At 33.5% G+C, this 17848-nt stretch overlaps 1 protein-coding gene across 1 annotated transcript; it reads left to right on the top strand.

Annotated features, from left to right (window-relative positions):
• The first annotated feature begins 2975 nt into the window (after window positions 1-2975).
• On the top strand, window positions 2976-4406 carry LOC130452379 (general transcription factor II-I repeat domain-containing protein 2-like). Its single transcript, XM_056791621.1, has one exon. It carries the CDS (start codon window positions 2976-2978, stop codon window positions 4404-4406), a length of 1431 nt encoding a protein of 476 aa, XP_056647599.1.
• The last annotated feature ends 13442 nt before the right edge of the window (window positions 4407-17848 follow it).

A 17848-nucleotide genomic window follows, 5' to 3' on the forward strand; every position in this document is an offset into this window, starting at 1 on the left:
GTGCTTCCCTTCTTAATTGTTATATTATTCAAACTGCCAATTAGTCTTCACCATGTCTGATTGTGTAGAGAGAGCTTGTTCTTTCTTTGTTTAGTTGAAATTGAAAAACTAGGACGTCTCCTATACTTACTGAACACATTTGATAGTCTCCTTACATCTTCAGCCACTTAGCCATTCCATCCTGCTATTGGTCTTCCCAGCGGGTGCGTCCCTTCTAAATTGTTATATTATTCAAACTGCTAAAACTCTCCACCATATCTGATTATGTAGAAAGAGCTTGCCTTTTCTTTGTTTAGTTGAAAATGAAAAACAGAACGAATAAAACTCTGATTCCGCATTCAAATTAAGCCATTTTCTTAGGTATTACCTTAGACGGAAAGTGCAGGAGAAAAAGAAAAGAAACTTGGACTGAAATATAGAAAAATGTACTGGCTAATTGAAACAAAACCCACTTTGTTTCCACATAATGAGCTTATACTTTATTAGCAGATACTGGATCGTCAAGCAAGCAGCCAATAATCCAAAGATTCCAAAACAAAGCAGTAAGGAATTAATAGAAGCCATTTGGGGTCTAGAAATGGACACTTTTGACCAGACCATCAAGTAATTAATCAAGAGGCATGAAGAAAGACTCCATGATCATGTCAAGAGGCTGTCCAGGTCTTTAATAACTGGGTTAGAGACAAGATTTAAGAGAATGAATCCCTCTAAATTAGTCTAGTATTTTTAATGTAAAAACAAAGCTTGTGTATGCACGTTAAGTTTTAGTGCAATCCATTCTATGGTACCTAAGAAACGATAATGAAAATACCTTAGATTTAAATTTCAAACTCTATTAGATTGAGCTAGAATAATATTCTAAATGTCTAATATAAATATTTTTTTTAAATATTTCTCGTTCAACAGTCAATATTTCTTTCGAATCACGCTAACGATTAACAATATTGAAAAATAAAATCTCTTCTCTATCACATCTGAATAACCCTATAGATCTAATAATAATCGATACCATTAGCAAAGTAACTTCTTCCGCAGTCTATATGTCCGTAAATAGAGCAAGAAAGAATCGAAGAGAGTACTATGCAAATGTAGTGTATCGGTCTCGGTTACCGTGGTCTTTCTGTTGGCTCGTTTTGCAGAAAGCTAGCAGGCGTGGCTCGGTCTTTTAGTTGACAAGTGCATGAAGGTTCTTGCGTTCTCACGCGGTGATATCTCTTCAATAGTAAGCTTTCGCAGTGGCTGTCGTCGGGGCTGGCTATTGGAACCGTTTAATCATTTCAAACATATTAGCATTTTAGCAAAATATTTTACAAAAAAGTAAAAAGAAATATACTAAGAATAATAATTTAACAATCCTGAAGATCTGGTCGTGCATTGGACAAAAAAAGAGCACGGGACACTTTCCACAAACTCAGCGAGTTTTATTTTGCATCTCCCGAATTCTTGATAAACCTCAGAAAAATGTAATACAAGCTAATTGGAATTCAGTATTGGGGAAAGCTTTTTATGTAATACTGTATCTGCATTAATAACTTTGTATACATATATTGAAAATTTTAGTTTGTCTTTCTAGAAATAATGTTTGAAAATGATTTAAAATACGTGAGTTGATTGAGCAAGGTTGTCTTCCCCTCTATACAGTTCATAGTTCTCATAGTGGGTGATTAACGTAGGTTTCCTGATAAAACCGCCTCAGTTTAAATTACCAAAGTCGATATCCAGGTGAGAGCTACCTAGAACTCTAGATCTGAACTTTCTAGAGTCATTAAAAAAAACTTAAGGCTTGCCCATGTGTTAGAACCTGGCATTAAGCACTCATCGATGACGTGATCTGCAAGTTCCTTCTTTATGCACCAGCAACATTTTGGAATTTCCATGATGCCTATACCATGAAGAAGGCTTCGTAAATGACCGGTCACTAGTTGTATAAACGGGGAGGTTGTTATATATCTATGCAGACGTTTCTATATATCTCCGTGGAGTTGACTGGCAAGAAAAATTCTCAGAGTAGTGATAGCTACAGTTTTGGGTATAATAAACAGGAACACGAAGAGGCGAGAAAACAACGAAAAATCCGCGGACGAGAAGAACAACGCCGTCTCGCCAAAGAGCGTGTACAAAAACTAATACAGAAATTCGCCAACAAACAAAAACAGGAAAAAGCCATGGAGTTCGACGACGGTATCGATGATGACGACGACGACGAAGATAGCGAAGAAGAAAGGGAATTATTGAAAAAAGATGATACACTCGCAGCCGAATGCGATCAAAGGATTGACGAACTCGATGGGCATTTCGATCCTCTAACTCACATATGGGCAACCACCGGCCCGCGGGCCGGATCCGGCCCCGTGTAAGATATGATCCGGCCCGCGAGACATTTTGGAAAAACCCAATTAAAAAAATATTACACTAAACTAAGTACTTATACTTAGTACTAGTACATATACTTATACTAGTACATATCTTTAAAAGAAAACACTTGTTTGTGCTTTTCATCTTATCCGGCACCGGATATGATATGAATAGACTATAAAAATGTGGACTCATCAATAGACTAATGAATCCTATAGCCTACACAAGTTTCCTTGTGTTTCCTTAGTTTACTCACGGGAGTGACGGTGAGGTGGCAAACATCAAAACCTTCGATGTTTGCCGCCCCACGGCGGCTTGCTCGATCAAATTCTTTGAAGTTTGACGCCTCACGGGCTACACATAAAAAGATTTTATTTATTGCTTCTCGATTATTCTAAACTAGTTTATTCCAGATTATTCCTTCATTTTGTCTATATAAGCGGGTGGATGGCCCGAAAGTTGGTTCAGTTCTATTTGAGCTACCGAGGTGATAACTCAGACAAGCGATATCGTAGCGAACGGCTAGAGCCGTCAACTTGCTTTGTGAATTTGTGTGCATCTTGAGTGGTTACTAACTATAGTTTGTTATTAATTTTATTGAACGAAAAGTAAAAAAAAAAATGATGTCTGGTGGAAAGAAACGAAAAGTAGATACAGAGGGTCGTCAGTTTCAAGAAAAATGGACTGAAGAATTCTTTTTTATCTTGCACAATGCTAAGCCTATTTGTTTGCTTTGTAATGAATCCATTTTAGTAATGAAAGAAATCAATATAAAGAGGCATTACTCAACTAAGCATGCTACACAGCACTCACTGACAGGACAATTAAGAGCAGACAAAATCCAGAAGCTTAGAGCAAATATTGAAAAACAGCGACAAATGTTTCATAAACAAAGAACACAATTTGATAATGTTGTTAAAACTAGTTTTATAGTTAGCTCAAAATTGGCAAAGGCATTAAAACCATTTGCCGAAGGAGAATTTATCAAGGAGTGTATGTTAGAAGTTTGCGGTGTTTTGTGTCCTGAAAAGAAAAATGAAATTGAAAAAATTAGTTTGTCAAGACGAACTGTTGTTCGACGTATAGAAATGATGGCTAATGATATAAAAACAACATTGACTGACCGTATGGCTGGTTTTGAATCATTTTCCATAGCATTAGACGAGAGCACCGATTTGTCTGACACAGCTCAACTGGCTATATTTATTCGAGGTATTGATAAGGAGTTCACTGTTACTGAGGAATTGCTAGCTTTACAGCCGCTAAAAGCAACCACTACAGGTGAGGATATTTTTAATGAAGTTCAAAAGGTATGCACAAGTTTTGGCCTGCTATGGTCAAAATTAATTGGAGTATGCACTGATGGTGCACCTTCTATGGTCGGCTTACGAAAAGGTTTCATCGGAATTTTGAATGAAAAAGCAACAGAAGATGATTTGATAGTCCTTCATTGCATTATCCACCAACAGAACTTGTGTTCTAAGTCCATTCGACTCCACAATGTTATGAATGTGGTAGTAAAAACCATCAATTTTATTCGATCCCGAGGGCTTAACCATCGTCAGTTCAAGACGTTTTTGGATGAAATATCAGCTGAATATAACGACATAACATATTATTGTGAAGTCAGATGGATGAGCAAAGGAAAAATGTTGAAAAGGTTTTACGAGCTTAGAAATGAGATAGCAGACTTTATGAAAATAAAAGATAAGCCACTATCTGAATTGAGTGACCCAAAATGGATATGTGATTTAGCATTTCTGGTCGATCTTACAGGCTATTTGAATGATTTAAATTTGAAACTTCAAAAACAAGGACAGTTAGTAAATGATTTGTACAGCCATTTGAAAGCGTTTCAGATCAAACTACGCTTGTGGGAGTCACAGATGCAGTCTGGTAACAGTTACCATTTCAACACGCTCTCTGCGTATGAAAATATTGCTTATGCTCAATATGCTGAAGAACTCAAGTTACTGTCGGAACAATTTTCGAACAGATTTAGCGAACATGGAAGAATGTTTCAATTTATTTGCCACTCCTACAAAATGTAATGTACAAAATGCTCCAATACACTTACAAATGGAGTTAATCGAGATTCAAGAAAACTCATTCCTAAAATCCAAATTTGAAGACGTACAGTTGTGCGATTTCTACAAAAAATACCTAGAAGAAGACAATTTTCCGCAGCTTAGAATATTCGCAAGAAGATTGATTTCTGCGTTTGGCAGTACTTATAAATGCGAACAGTTCTTTTCATTGATGAAAGTTAATAAATCAACACATCGTACAAGACTGACTGATGATAATTTGGAAAATTCTTTACGTCTTTGTATCAGTGGAATTCATCCAAATATCGATGGATTAGTTTCCCAAATTCAAGCTCAAGTGTCTCATTGATTTCAGTGTATTTAACTTTTGTAGTTTGTAACAATTGCAAATGTAACTATTTAATTATAATGTTGTACCATTTTTTAAAATTTCATTTTATTATTCTAATAAATACAATAATCACATTGTCAATATACACATACATGTCAATAATAAGTACATAATACAATAATAACATTGTCGTATTATTTCATGTCTAATATCTATCGCAAAAAAATATTATCACTACTTTAAAATGCACTAAGTACTTTTAAACGCGGCCCGCGAACGTTTTTGCTCGCTAAAGTTTGGCCCTCAGCATGTCAAAGGTTGCCCATACCTGCTCTAACTCATATCCTCTGCTGTTTATATAGATAATTCGAGTTTGATGTGCTTGTCGTTTGCCCCTCGTATTTGAAAACGTCCGTAATTTGATATTTATGATTAATTTTCAGGAATCCTGGTTTTTATCTTTGAATCAAGGATGGGACGGGGGGGGTGGGGGTTACACGTCCAAACGTGCGGACATCACATCCATTAAGATTGTTTAGAATTTAATTTATCGTCATTTAGGATGCAATAAAGGCAATTGACTTTATCTCCCGAAAAGTAATTAAACTTAAATTAAAAATATGTGTGTACAATTGTATAATATCTAATAAATTATTTTAGTGGTGAATATTTGTGTCCATTGTGCATACAGTTAGCCAATTCGTTTTTACCTTTATCCTCGCAATTAGGGGTCCCTTTGGTGGTTTTACTGATCTCATTCTGGCGAGTAAATCAGCCTTGTTACCTGAGTAACCAAAATTTGAAGTTCCTGATGTTGACCCGGTGAAGATTCTCCGAATCTAGCGTGTTTTACGATATTTTTAATAAAACAATGTCCAATATACAGAGTATAGTACCTCCCAAAAAATTGTGAACAATATTACTTTCGTAATTTAAATTTTGTACACTACACTTAACCAACTTATAATAATTCACTTACCACTACCACTTAACTAATTGAAATAATTTATTTAAATGCTTCGATAACTTTGCTAATTCGTTTTGGTCACTACGACTATTTATTATACACTGGACTAAACTGTGCTCCAAAGCTTCTTATATATGAATTCTAAAAACTTGTAACAATGTAAATAAACCGCTTGCTATTTAATTCCGCAATGTATAAAAAATATGCGCCTTCGCCGAAATTTGAAATTCCATTGTAGCCAAGCAGGGCCGGCTTAAGGACCCATTTCACGAACTTGTTCAAAACAATACATAATACAACAAATTCTAATTTTTGTATGTATTTATGTGTTTAGTAAAGTATCTACCTCAATTATTAATTTTTCCTAAAAATTCACTTGATATAGACAAATTTTTAAGTATGTAAATGGTAATTTTGATATTTGAATTCATGTACTTTCAAATATATTGAAATATATTGAGAGATACCTTACAAATCCATACTGTATAGTAAACAAGTTAAGAGTGCACATGGTTTGTAGATGTAAAGACAGTAGAAAATTGGAAACAAAACATTGAGGACTAATGAGTACAAATTCAAAATGTTTGGACAAAAGCGAAGAATTTATGTTCGTCGCGGTTAAAACATGGAGGTGACTGTATAATGGTGTGGGGGTGATTTTCATATGCTGGAATAGAGGATGTCTACAGAATTAAAGGAGCCCTGGACAGAAATTGTTACCGTTACATATTAAAAACATGCTAACACTTCTGGGATACCGTGGGCAAGTGTTTCATCAAGATAATGACTCGAAGCACACATCTAAGATTTGCTAAACTATTTATAAAATAAAGAAAATAGTGGTGAGTTAGAAAGAATGAAATGGCCCCCACAATCTCCGGATCTAAATCCAATAGAATTATTGTGGGATGAACTGGATCGGAAAGCTAGATAATTGAATCATTCTTCTTTGGATGATCTTTGATGGTGTCTTTCGAAAGAACGCCACGTGTAGTTAAAAAATTATTGGGGGTCAGAGGTGGCTTCTTTGATGAAAAGAAATTGTAGCAATATAAAATGAAAGAGACAAAATATATTCATGTTTTTAATCGTAGAATGTTATCTATTAATTTTTTTTTAAAATAAAAATTTGTTTTAACGTGTTTTATTTTACTTTTAATAAATTTTCATTTTGCCCGGAAACTTTCTGTCGGCATTGTACGTCCCAAAACTTTTTGGAACATACTGTATAGTAAAAAAAGTCAAGAAACACATTATTGTAGTTATATATTAATTTAACTTTTTATTTTTATCATTAACTTTATCATAATTGCTTACTATCATTTCCTATGATGAAAAGCCCGTTAAACAAATTCGCCGGTCAATACCGTCTGACAAGCGTTTAATGTTATTTATTTTTTTGTTAAAAAATGTAGAACAAAGCGATAAAGTAAGTAGAATAACAAGAAGAATAAGAAAATCCTCGACTTTATATACCTTTCTACAAATGATATAAAGAAACTGCGAATGTCTGTGGCTTTATAAATATACGCAAAATATTTTCTGCATATGGGCACAGAGACCTTGGTGTGATGATACCATCTATACGCATAAATTGAATATGAGCCAAGTGTAAAGCTTCAATCTTGAGTTTTATCTGAATAAAACTAAGAAAACACTTTTATTGTAAGATTACACTGAAAGAATAATAACTTTTTATTAATGTTATCACGAAAGAAACCATTTTATTGAAAATATATTCTTAATCTAGAATAATTATCGATTAAAGAAAATCTGTATAATAATAAAAAAGAGACTGTGTACGTACTTTCATTATTTAATGCACAAAACAGAAACCCATCAAAATAAACTATGGAACCCGAGTTAAATTTCTTTTGTAAGCGCCCTGGTATTATCGTGAAAACAGATAGTGAGACATCATATTAATCTTATTTATAAGATTATTTTATTTATATTAATTTATATAAATCGGCCCCTTTTCGACCGAAACCCGATTTATTATTTTAATTTTAAATATAGTGTCGTTCGAAATTATGGTCTATAGTGATTTGTAAGTTACGGTATGTGATTTTTCGAAAAATAATGTTTAAATAATTGAGGAATAAGACATTTTATACAACTAACTTTCCGTGAAAAATATCATAATTTCATTTATTTAATAATCTTAATATTTATTGACATTTTTCATATTTTGATTTAAGAAACGAGAAATGATTTCAATTGACATGAATTAACGTCCTTTAAAGGCAATTGAGGTCTATTGTCATTTGATGTTGATGTCGAATCACGACAATTCATGTCATTTGACGTCATTTGGCCAATGGGATCACGATTTGGTTAATTCAATTAATGTTTTTCTATCATTGCCCAAAATTTCTTTCGTTTATTGAATTTACTAGGAATTAAATGAAAAAACTCTAGCTCTGTACATGCTCCCTGCTGCTACAGACAGACGGACAAAACACTACTAATAGTGCATTTTTTGTGAAAAACGTGAATAGTGTATTGACAGCACATTTCTATTAAACAATCATGTCTGAGTGTGAATATTATTTTAACTAAATAAAAAAAAGTGACAAAAACATCGCACTCTTGGCCCGAGAAACTAAAACACATTTTTACAAAAGAACGCTATTATTGCGCAAAAAGTGTAAATGTCAAATGTAAAAAATGCGTTAAAAATGTTGGCACAGACCTTTTGTTTATTACCATCCATATATTATATATTTTATGTACAATTTTCGAATGTATTTGAATAATAAAATTTTCTGGCGCTTGTTGTTTGAGCAAGGTTGTCTTCCATTCTATACAGTTCATAGTTCTAATAGTGGGTGGTTAACGTAGATTTTCTGATAAAACCGCCTTACTTAAAACTACCAAAAGTTGATATCCAGGTGAGAGCTACCTAGGCACCTAAGTTTTAACTTTTTAACATCACTAAATAAAGCGTTAGGTTTGTCCATGTGTTGGAACATCGCATATACTAAGCACTCATCGATGACGTGGTCTACAAGTTCCTCTTTTATGTAACAGCAACATTTTGGAATTTCCTTGATGCCCATACCATGAAGAAGGCTTCGTAAATGACCAGTCACTAGTTGTATAAACGGTGTAGTTGTTATATATCTATGCAGACGTTTCTATATATCTCCGTGGAGTTGACTGGCAAGTAAAATTCTCAGAGTAGTGATAGCTACACTTTTGGGTATATCAAAAATAGACTCTGGTCTCTTTGGTGGTTTTGGAGATCCCATTCTAGCGAGTAAATCAGCTTTGTTACCTGAGTAACCAAATATTCGAACTAGTTCCTGATGTGGCAGACGGACAAAACACTATCAACAGCGCATTTTTTTGTGAAAATGCGTTAAAAAACGTGATTAGTGACATTGACAGTACATTTCTATTGGATATATGTTTCGATAGAGGTATTTGCTTCACTTAGACCATGATGTCTCTTCGTCATGAGATCCAGCATTTACAAGCTGATGCTCTAACCGTTACTAAAACTATTTCTATGATAAGTTTTTGATCATTTTTTCTATAAGAGGCTCGTCACGATTAATATCAATTGTTCTTGTGGCAAATTCTTTATTTAATGTTGACGTTTACTATTGCTGCATTCCAAATTAAAACAGAATTGTCTTCTTCTTGGTAGGCAGCTGGAAAGATTTCTGATGATTGGTGTGCTTGTCTCTTTTCCACGCAAAGCAATTTAGTAGGGCGTAGAAAACATAGCAGATAACTTTGAGTGAAATGGAACAAAATATGAACCTCAATAGTATATTAATCACCTCCAACCGCTGTATTAGATACAGAATTGAATTGAATATTGTGTCGATACTTAGAATGTCGAGCTAACGTGGGTTAACTGTATTATTAATATATATACAATTTAATTGTGATATTTTTTTCAGTGTACAGTTTCCAAGCGACTAGGCGTATATGCTATATTCAGGTGCCAATAAATCTTTTGTTACTTATTGAAAAACAAACTATGTTTACGTACAACATATTAAATGTATGCAAAAACACACGGTATTGTTTCTTTACCGCTATTATATCCAAAAGAAAAAAAAATAGTTTTTCTAAAGTACTAGCGACACGCCTCGAGTGTAATTTATAAAAAATAAGCGTCTTTTATTGTCGATAGTCGTTAAAAATCACTATTTTATTGTAAACTGTATCTAACTGCACATTTTATCGTAGTTTTTCATACTCAACGACAACGACCTTACGTACGAGGTATATCCACAAAGTAAGTTCCGTTTGGTAATATAAAAAACGTGGTACAAATGCAGGAAAAATATTTCTCTCGTCGAGATACAAAGGTTCGTCCTAATTCACTATCACTAGAATCGTCTAAATTCATTTTTTTTTATTTTAATTCTATATTTTCACGAGATAATAAATTCTGTCAATGTGTTATCGAGAGTTATCGAAACGAATTTTTCATCTCGGCGAGAGAAAAAAATATTTATTGTACAGAAATCTGTTTCACTAATGTTCTATATACATTTTGTAGGCGTAGCACAAATTTTTGTATGTGTTTTTCATGCAAAATCACCGCCTGTGGTTTCAACCATGTTCTTTTAACTCTTCATCATCGTTGAAGTTACCTTCTAGGAAAGATACAAGACCACGTATGCCAGAAGACAGATGGGCTAAAACTCAGAGACCGAACACACGCAGACCTGTAGGCAGACCACCAAAGAGGTGTTACGAGAGCTGGAGTTCAGCTTCTCAGGAAGATCCAAGAAGAGGGCCAAAATACAGGATTGAACAGGACCTGGAAGAAGGATAAGAAAGGTATAAGGTGTGAGAAAAGAACGTCTCTAGGAGCGAGGTCCAGGCTGTACAGAGGATGATCAAATACGTCCCAACCAAAGTCCTGTAGTTTTTTTTGACACGTTCGCAGTGCGAGGTCGGGCTTAATCATGATACAAAATGAAACCTTTTGACAGTAATTCTCGGTGCTTGTTCTGTATTACGTAGCGTAATTTCTTATTGATTTCGCGGTACACATGTACATTGTTTAGCCTCATGGCTAGAAATTAGTCACATCCTAAAGTGTTAGCACTACTTCTTCGGGTCTTTTACCGAATTAGGCAAAACATTCTGTTGTCTCTATGGCTTGCTCTCAAAATAAGTCGTTTTCAATGTCGTATTGGACGGGTCAGTGACCTGTCAGAAGACTGACCACCAGTTTAATGTCGTTACTTATAGTAACTAGTAACGTATTAAGATTTGCGAGTTTATTTTTATTTTATTTTTGTATTGACAAGTGCCTTTTGGTTAAGAATACAATAATTTTTGTTTGTCAGATCATTTGCAAAAGGAGAGCTTTGTTTAAGACTTTAAGGCCGGGTTTGCTCACTTCCCAATAAATTATCATTCACCGAATAACCAAAAACCTTCTAATAAAGTAAACCTCCGAGTAAATCAAGCTATTTGCCAAATAAGTAATTCAGCAGTCAGAAATGTAAATTGAAGAGTTTAATTGAAACCTAACCTAAAATATTATACATCAAAAGTGATTTGTTAATTGATTATATCTTGATTAGTTGATTTTTGGAAGTATTTGTCATACAAATAATTGAATATTTAATATGGATGCTTTTTAAGATTTAGAAGATTTGTTTGATGAAGAATTGATTGAGGAAATATAGAAAATTGATCATTACAATTTTTTGCCAGATGATGAAATTTTTTTACCGTTTTCTTTTTCCTTATTTCTTTCCTTATTCAATACATGGACGATTGCTATATAGGCATCTTTCGTAGTGCTACGAACAGTAGACTATTTGTTAAATACATAATAAAGTGACAAAAACTTATTAGTTAGTTCAGATTTAAACCAATTAGGGTGAAAAAACGGTAAATATTTATTCGACAATTAAAAGTTCCTACTAAAGTTATGTGGTTAATAATTATTTGGCACTTTATTAGAACGTGAAGAAACCGGCCCTAAGACTTCTTTTTTTTTGGTGATTTTTCTATGACTAGTTTCCTTGTTTGGGAATCATCATGACATCATTTACTTTCAAAAAAGTAGGTACATACTTAAGTAGTATATAATATCTTCAATTTCCTATTTCTTAGACCTCTTTTATATGACTTTGTTGATGAATTATCTTGATTTCAGGTCAGAATGTCGTTTAAAAGCATATAATATTGACGTTTCGACTACTTTCAATGACAATTTGTGTATTTATATTATGGATCATAAATATCAAAATAAAAATAATATCCAAATAGAAATCTGTTTTAATGAGAAAAATTATTTCAAAACGTGAAAAATTATCATTACTATATATTATATTATATATTAAACGACATTTCAATTGATAGATATGAAAAACAAAGAAAATTGATCAACATGTAATTCAATTGGTTACAAAATTGAAATAGTGAACGTAAACTCAAATAATTGTGTTTTATTGCTTGTTAGGCTAATCTCCACATGCAGAAGAGATGATATTGAATATTAACCTGAATAATCTTATCAAAAACAAATCATCCAAGGTTGTTTGCAATGCAAAGTGACCATTGGGTTGAGCTCTATTAAAAAATATGCCTGCTTAAAACCAAGTCATACTAGCCAAAAAGGATTCTTTGTGAGGCATATGTATAGTTCAGCTTATGGAAATTGATGAAATGGGTGAAATGCCAAGAGTTATTGCCAAAAACTTACAATTACCGGATCATGAGAACTTTCCAGAACTTTGTTTTTGAAGGACATTTGCATTATACATTACAAATAATGGCGGAGATTTAATCAAACTCAAACGTTATTAATTTAATTATTTATGTTACAAATAATTCATCTCAATATTATTTTTCACTAAAAATCCAATGATTCTCCATTTTGTCAAGTTTGCCTCATTGCTACAGTCTTTTAAATGATCTGAAATGGTAGTTTTTCCCTAGTAAATTCAATATAATTAACCATCCATTCGTTTTCAGTTTAAGTATTTCAAAGAAACTTTTTCACTGTAGCTTATATGTTTTGTCCATATATCATAAATTACTTTGTCTAAAAACTCATTAAAATTTTATTGTATAACCTGTAATAACCTCAGACTCCCTCACACATGACTGAATAATGCATAGTTCAGTCAATTCTTCTTCTGGGGTACCAAAAAAAAAATCACCAAAAATCGTTTGAGAATCCATTCTTACACGAAAATGCATGCGAGAATAACGTTGTCTAATACCGAAACAGAGAAAATCTCTTATATTATCCCTATTGTCAACCCTATTCAAAATACAGTCCCGTCTGGGATTACACTATCGAAAATTTTCGAGAAATGATAGTTACCTACTGGTGTTCACTCTCCCCTCTGCCTGGATTGGGTAAACGTTGTTTTTATCTTTTAATCTTTCTTGGTAGAGTCTCATGGTGGAAGGTTCCCATTTCAATATTGGTTTTTTCTACTATTTTTTCTACTTCCCTTTCTTTAAGTTTGTTTATTTTCATTCTTATTTTTCCCAATAGCAGACTATGTTCACTGTCCGCGTTGAAATATTACAATATTATGTTACGCTGATGATGCTGTTCTACTCGCAAAAAATGAGGTAGATTTTTACATGTGTTTGATTGCACAGCTAAAACTTTGAATATGATAATATCTGCGTCTAAAACAAAGTGTATGACCACATCCAAAAGCTAGTCGTAGATAACCAGATAATTCAACAAGTGATGAAATTCAAATACCTAGGAATCGAGATTTCGAGATTTGGAGACGTAGAGAACGAAGTAAGGGAGCAAACGACTGAATCCTTAAAAATAGAAATAAACAATCGAAACAGAAGCTAAATCGAGGTAAGACCCATAATGACCTACACCGCAGAGATACGGCCAGAAACGGCGAAAACCAAAGAAACAGCAGATACCTATGAAAGAAGTGAGAACATCAGAAGATTGTGCAAAATAGATGACGTCAACGAATGGGTTCTATCAAAAAAGAAATAATGGAGTGATCATATAAGTCGTATGGACAACAACAGATTGGTCAAGATAGCGCGCGATAACTCAGCATTGGGCCGAAGAAGTACCGGCCGACCTAGAAAAAGGTGGAGCGTCAACCTCGAAGCAGGATAGGAGGTAAGGATGTCGAAGATAAAACAGGCGCCTACGTCTAATACACAGAAGAAGAAAAAGATCGTTGCCATAAAGAGTCATAGCAAGATCATCGAACTATATGATACTGTTGGAGACTGCAAGCATTTACCTGCAACACATCAACTAGTCGTCAGTACATATGCTAAGATATCACAACATTCGGTGATAAAGATAATTTAAACATTTGAGGTATTTTTCAGAAGAAGAAGAAAAATATTGTCAGAAAATTGTCTAAAATTTGTAGAGGAGAGCTTGTAAATAACAAACATCTAAATAACTCAATTCATAAATAAAATAAAAGTTTGTATAAAAAAAATCGTTCATTGTTTTACATATGAGCACTTGTTCATAAAAATGTTTTAAAACACAATTTATAACTTCATCAACTCGTAGAGCAGTTTATATATGGAAATTTAGTGTTCCTCTTGTTAATAGAACCGCACGGACATTTCTGGCATTTAACAGTGATTTCTAGCAGATTATCCGATCTACAGTTAACTACTACATCGTCGATTATTTTTTTTTAATCGTTCGCAAATAATAGACTCCGAGTAGCGTAGAATATTCAGATTTTGATTTGAATTGTACCATAATCCGTTACTCTTACCTTCATTCTCGGTCCTCCTACGCAATTCATTCACTCTTATTATAAAAAAAATGTAACTGTTGTTTTTTGCAAAATTACTCGAAGGCACAAACTGTAATTTTAAGATAAATAAGTATGTCAAACATACACTGCTCAATAATTTAATTGGATGTCCTCTACGTTTTCAATAAATGGAAAACGTTTTTATTAGTATCTGAGTGTTTGGTTCAGAGTTTTATATTGTGCACTTATCTTCTTTGACATAGCATACGAAAATTAGATTATAAGCTAAGCATTCACAAAAAGAATTTGACTATACAATAATTATTAACCCTTTCAGTCCAGCCGACTCCTTACCATTCAAATCCAAGGCTACTAAAGCTCAATAAGAACATTATGTACTGCAATACTAAAAAAGCTGGATCGACCTAGGAGAACTTGAATTGATATGGTCACCTGGTCAAAAACTGTGCTCTTTGAACGTTAGGAAAAGCTCATAGTGATCTACAACGAAACAAAGAAGGTAAAACGATGAGGTATTTCGATGGTAGATCGAACAAATCGTATTGTTTGATTATTACCAGTATGGTTTCAGTAAAGACTTCGGCAATGATTTTGGACGAAATTTTCTTTTGTGCATTTTTTTTTACCAACAACCTCCACAAATTTTCATTGGGATTAATATAACGATTGTTGGGTTATTTGAAAATGAAATGTCTAAAATATTAAGGTTAACTTCAGAGTTGAACCTTACACCAATTCTCCAGGCTTTTTGCTTTTTATCTTCTTCTCTTATTCCTTCTTGTATGGTAGGTTTGGTGATCTGTAATCGCGAAGACGTCTGTCATTGACTGAGGAAGCATTGGAAACATTTTATTGATTTCGTCCATCCAAATCTTCTTTGGTCTTTCCTTGTTTTCGCTCTTATGACTCTAGCTTCTACTATTCTTTCTATAATCTATTCCTCACTCATCCTTTTCACATTTCCTAACCATCCTAGTTGATTTTCTTCTATATTTTGTTATGTAGTTTTCATATTCAATATTTACCTGTATGTTTCGTTTTTATGTAGTCTAATCCAATCTTGTTCTCATTTCCTTTGTATCGTTTTCGTATGTCTTTCGATCGTCAGTGTTTCTGAACCATATTTCAGCTACTCTTTTGTAAATTTACTCTTATTTTTTTGGGTATTTCATTGTTTCCCAGAAAAAATGTTTTCATCGCATTGAATAGTTTCCCAACGTTTGCTGTTCTTTCTATTATTTCTTTCTACATCTCCAGCTATCATTAAGCAGAGATATTCTATTTGTTCTATTTGTCTATTTTGATGTCTTTGTTTCTGTGCTTATGATCATCGTATTGGTTTTATTCATAGTAGAATCGGTGACTCCATCTACAATTTTTCGAACACAGTTATTTTCTACAAAATATCCTCTTCTATCAATAGGAATTATTTTGAACATTCTAAAGGCTTTAGGTGTTTCTAAATTGCATATTTTTCATAAAAACATGTTTGATTTCAGCTATAAAACATTTTTCGAAAGGAATCTTTCTTTACCACCCTACGTGTCCTCGAATTCGAAAATACATTATACGGGTATACATTCAGTCACGACATTTTATCCTTTCGACCGTTTCCCCTAACAACTCCCTCACTAAAACAATAATCATTCGAACATGGAAATTCCAAGTTGTCGTCTTTTTAAAATCCCAAGTAACCTTTCTTGTAATTAACTTAATTTTCTCTGATATATCTAGTACACGTTTTAGGAAAACCAACATAACTACATCCCTCTACCTTCTACATCGTTTTATGTTATTACACGACAACAAGCGAGACGTTTTTGTTCGAAAATAAGTTCACTCTTCCTGTGGACAACAAAACGAGCTGATTTCAAGGGAGCTACGCTGCTTTTAAAGGTTCGACACGTGCGGTTTCGTTAAATTTCTTGTTATTGTTACATTTTTTTGTTCGTATATTTGTATATGTACTAAGTTCAAGTCGTTGTCAAGCTTTGATTATAGTGCTACCTGTTCATCGTCATTGACCTTAATTGTTTAAATTTAAACAATTGATATTGTATTCAACCCTAGTAATAGCAATTAGAGAAAAACAGTATTAACAATTTCAGTTAGAGAAAAAAAAATACTAATAACCACGTAAACGTAATTATCCACTAATTTTTCAGCCGTGGAATATGACTCATTTGCGATTTTTTTGCTTACACAAGATGTACAATGGGGGAATTTTTTCAAGTCACGATTTCATTAATAATTGCAAGGCCAAAAAGTGCAGTTGCGATGTGGTTATTATAATAAATATAAAGTGACCTTTGCTTATTATCCAAATGAAGAAATAAGTAACCAAAGCAATTAAAGCCATTAGATTACTTTCTTTGGAAATGTTTCAAAGGCAAGGTTGTTTGAATTAGGCTCGGCGCATATTGAAGATTAAAAAAAAAATAGGAAAAGAGTAGATTAAACTTAAAGGATATTTGTAACACTTACGCTTTCAAAAGAATCCTTTCTCATCTCCCTATAACATCTCCCTTATTTTCCTCCTCATCTCCTTTTATCTTTTCAGGTATCCGAGTAGGATTCCAATTTCTCTGGTACCCAATTCATCTCCTATTAATCTTTTTGTTTCAATAAAGATTCATGAAGAATAAAAAACAATCATGCAAATACCACCAATTAGGATGCCTAATGGAGAATAGATAGTAAATAGGTATAATATAATAAAAAAATGATAATAAATTCACTAAAAATTTCAGTCAAATGAATAAGATGAAAATATTAACTATAAAGATATTGAGCTAACATCAACTAAAGAAATTATCGAACTGATTAAAGAAATTGAAGAAAATATAAATCTTAGAAAAGCTTCCGGAGTTGATCTCATTACTGGTGAAGCAATAGTTATACTAATACGAGGGGGTACCCAAAAGTGACCGTTTTTGCTAGTGCTGTTTCACCGCTGCTTCGTTTTTTTATGATGGCAAATTTAAGTGAACAACGTGCCGCTATATTTTGTTTTCTACTCGGTAAAACCGCTGCTGAAATTGTTTTGATATTGAAAACTGCTTACAAAGATGATGCTATGAGGAAAACTCAAGTGTATGAGTGATTTTCTCGATTTAAAAATGGCGACATGTCGATTGATGACAAACCTCGCTCTGGACGTCCATTTTCTGCCCGAATCGATGAAAATGTTGAAAGAATTCGAGAGCTCGAGCGCACAGACCAACGACAGACAATTGATCAACAGGTGACTGGTTCTTCCACCATGACAACGCACCTGCACACTCAGCCATCACTGTTAGTCAGTTTTTGGTTAAAAATAACATGGTTCCACTGCCCCACGCACCTTACTCGCCTTACCTGGTTCCGTGCGACTCTTTCTTGTTTCCACGCATGAAAAGGGGCATGAAAGAACGGC

This window comes from Diorhabda sublineata, chromosome 1, assembly GCF_026230105.1.
Source record: "Diorhabda sublineata isolate icDioSubl1.1 chromosome 1, icDioSubl1.1, whole genome shotgun sequence".
NCBI classification, from domain to species: domain Eukaryota; kingdom Metazoa; phylum Arthropoda; class Insecta; order Coleoptera; family Chrysomelidae; genus Diorhabda; species Diorhabda sublineata.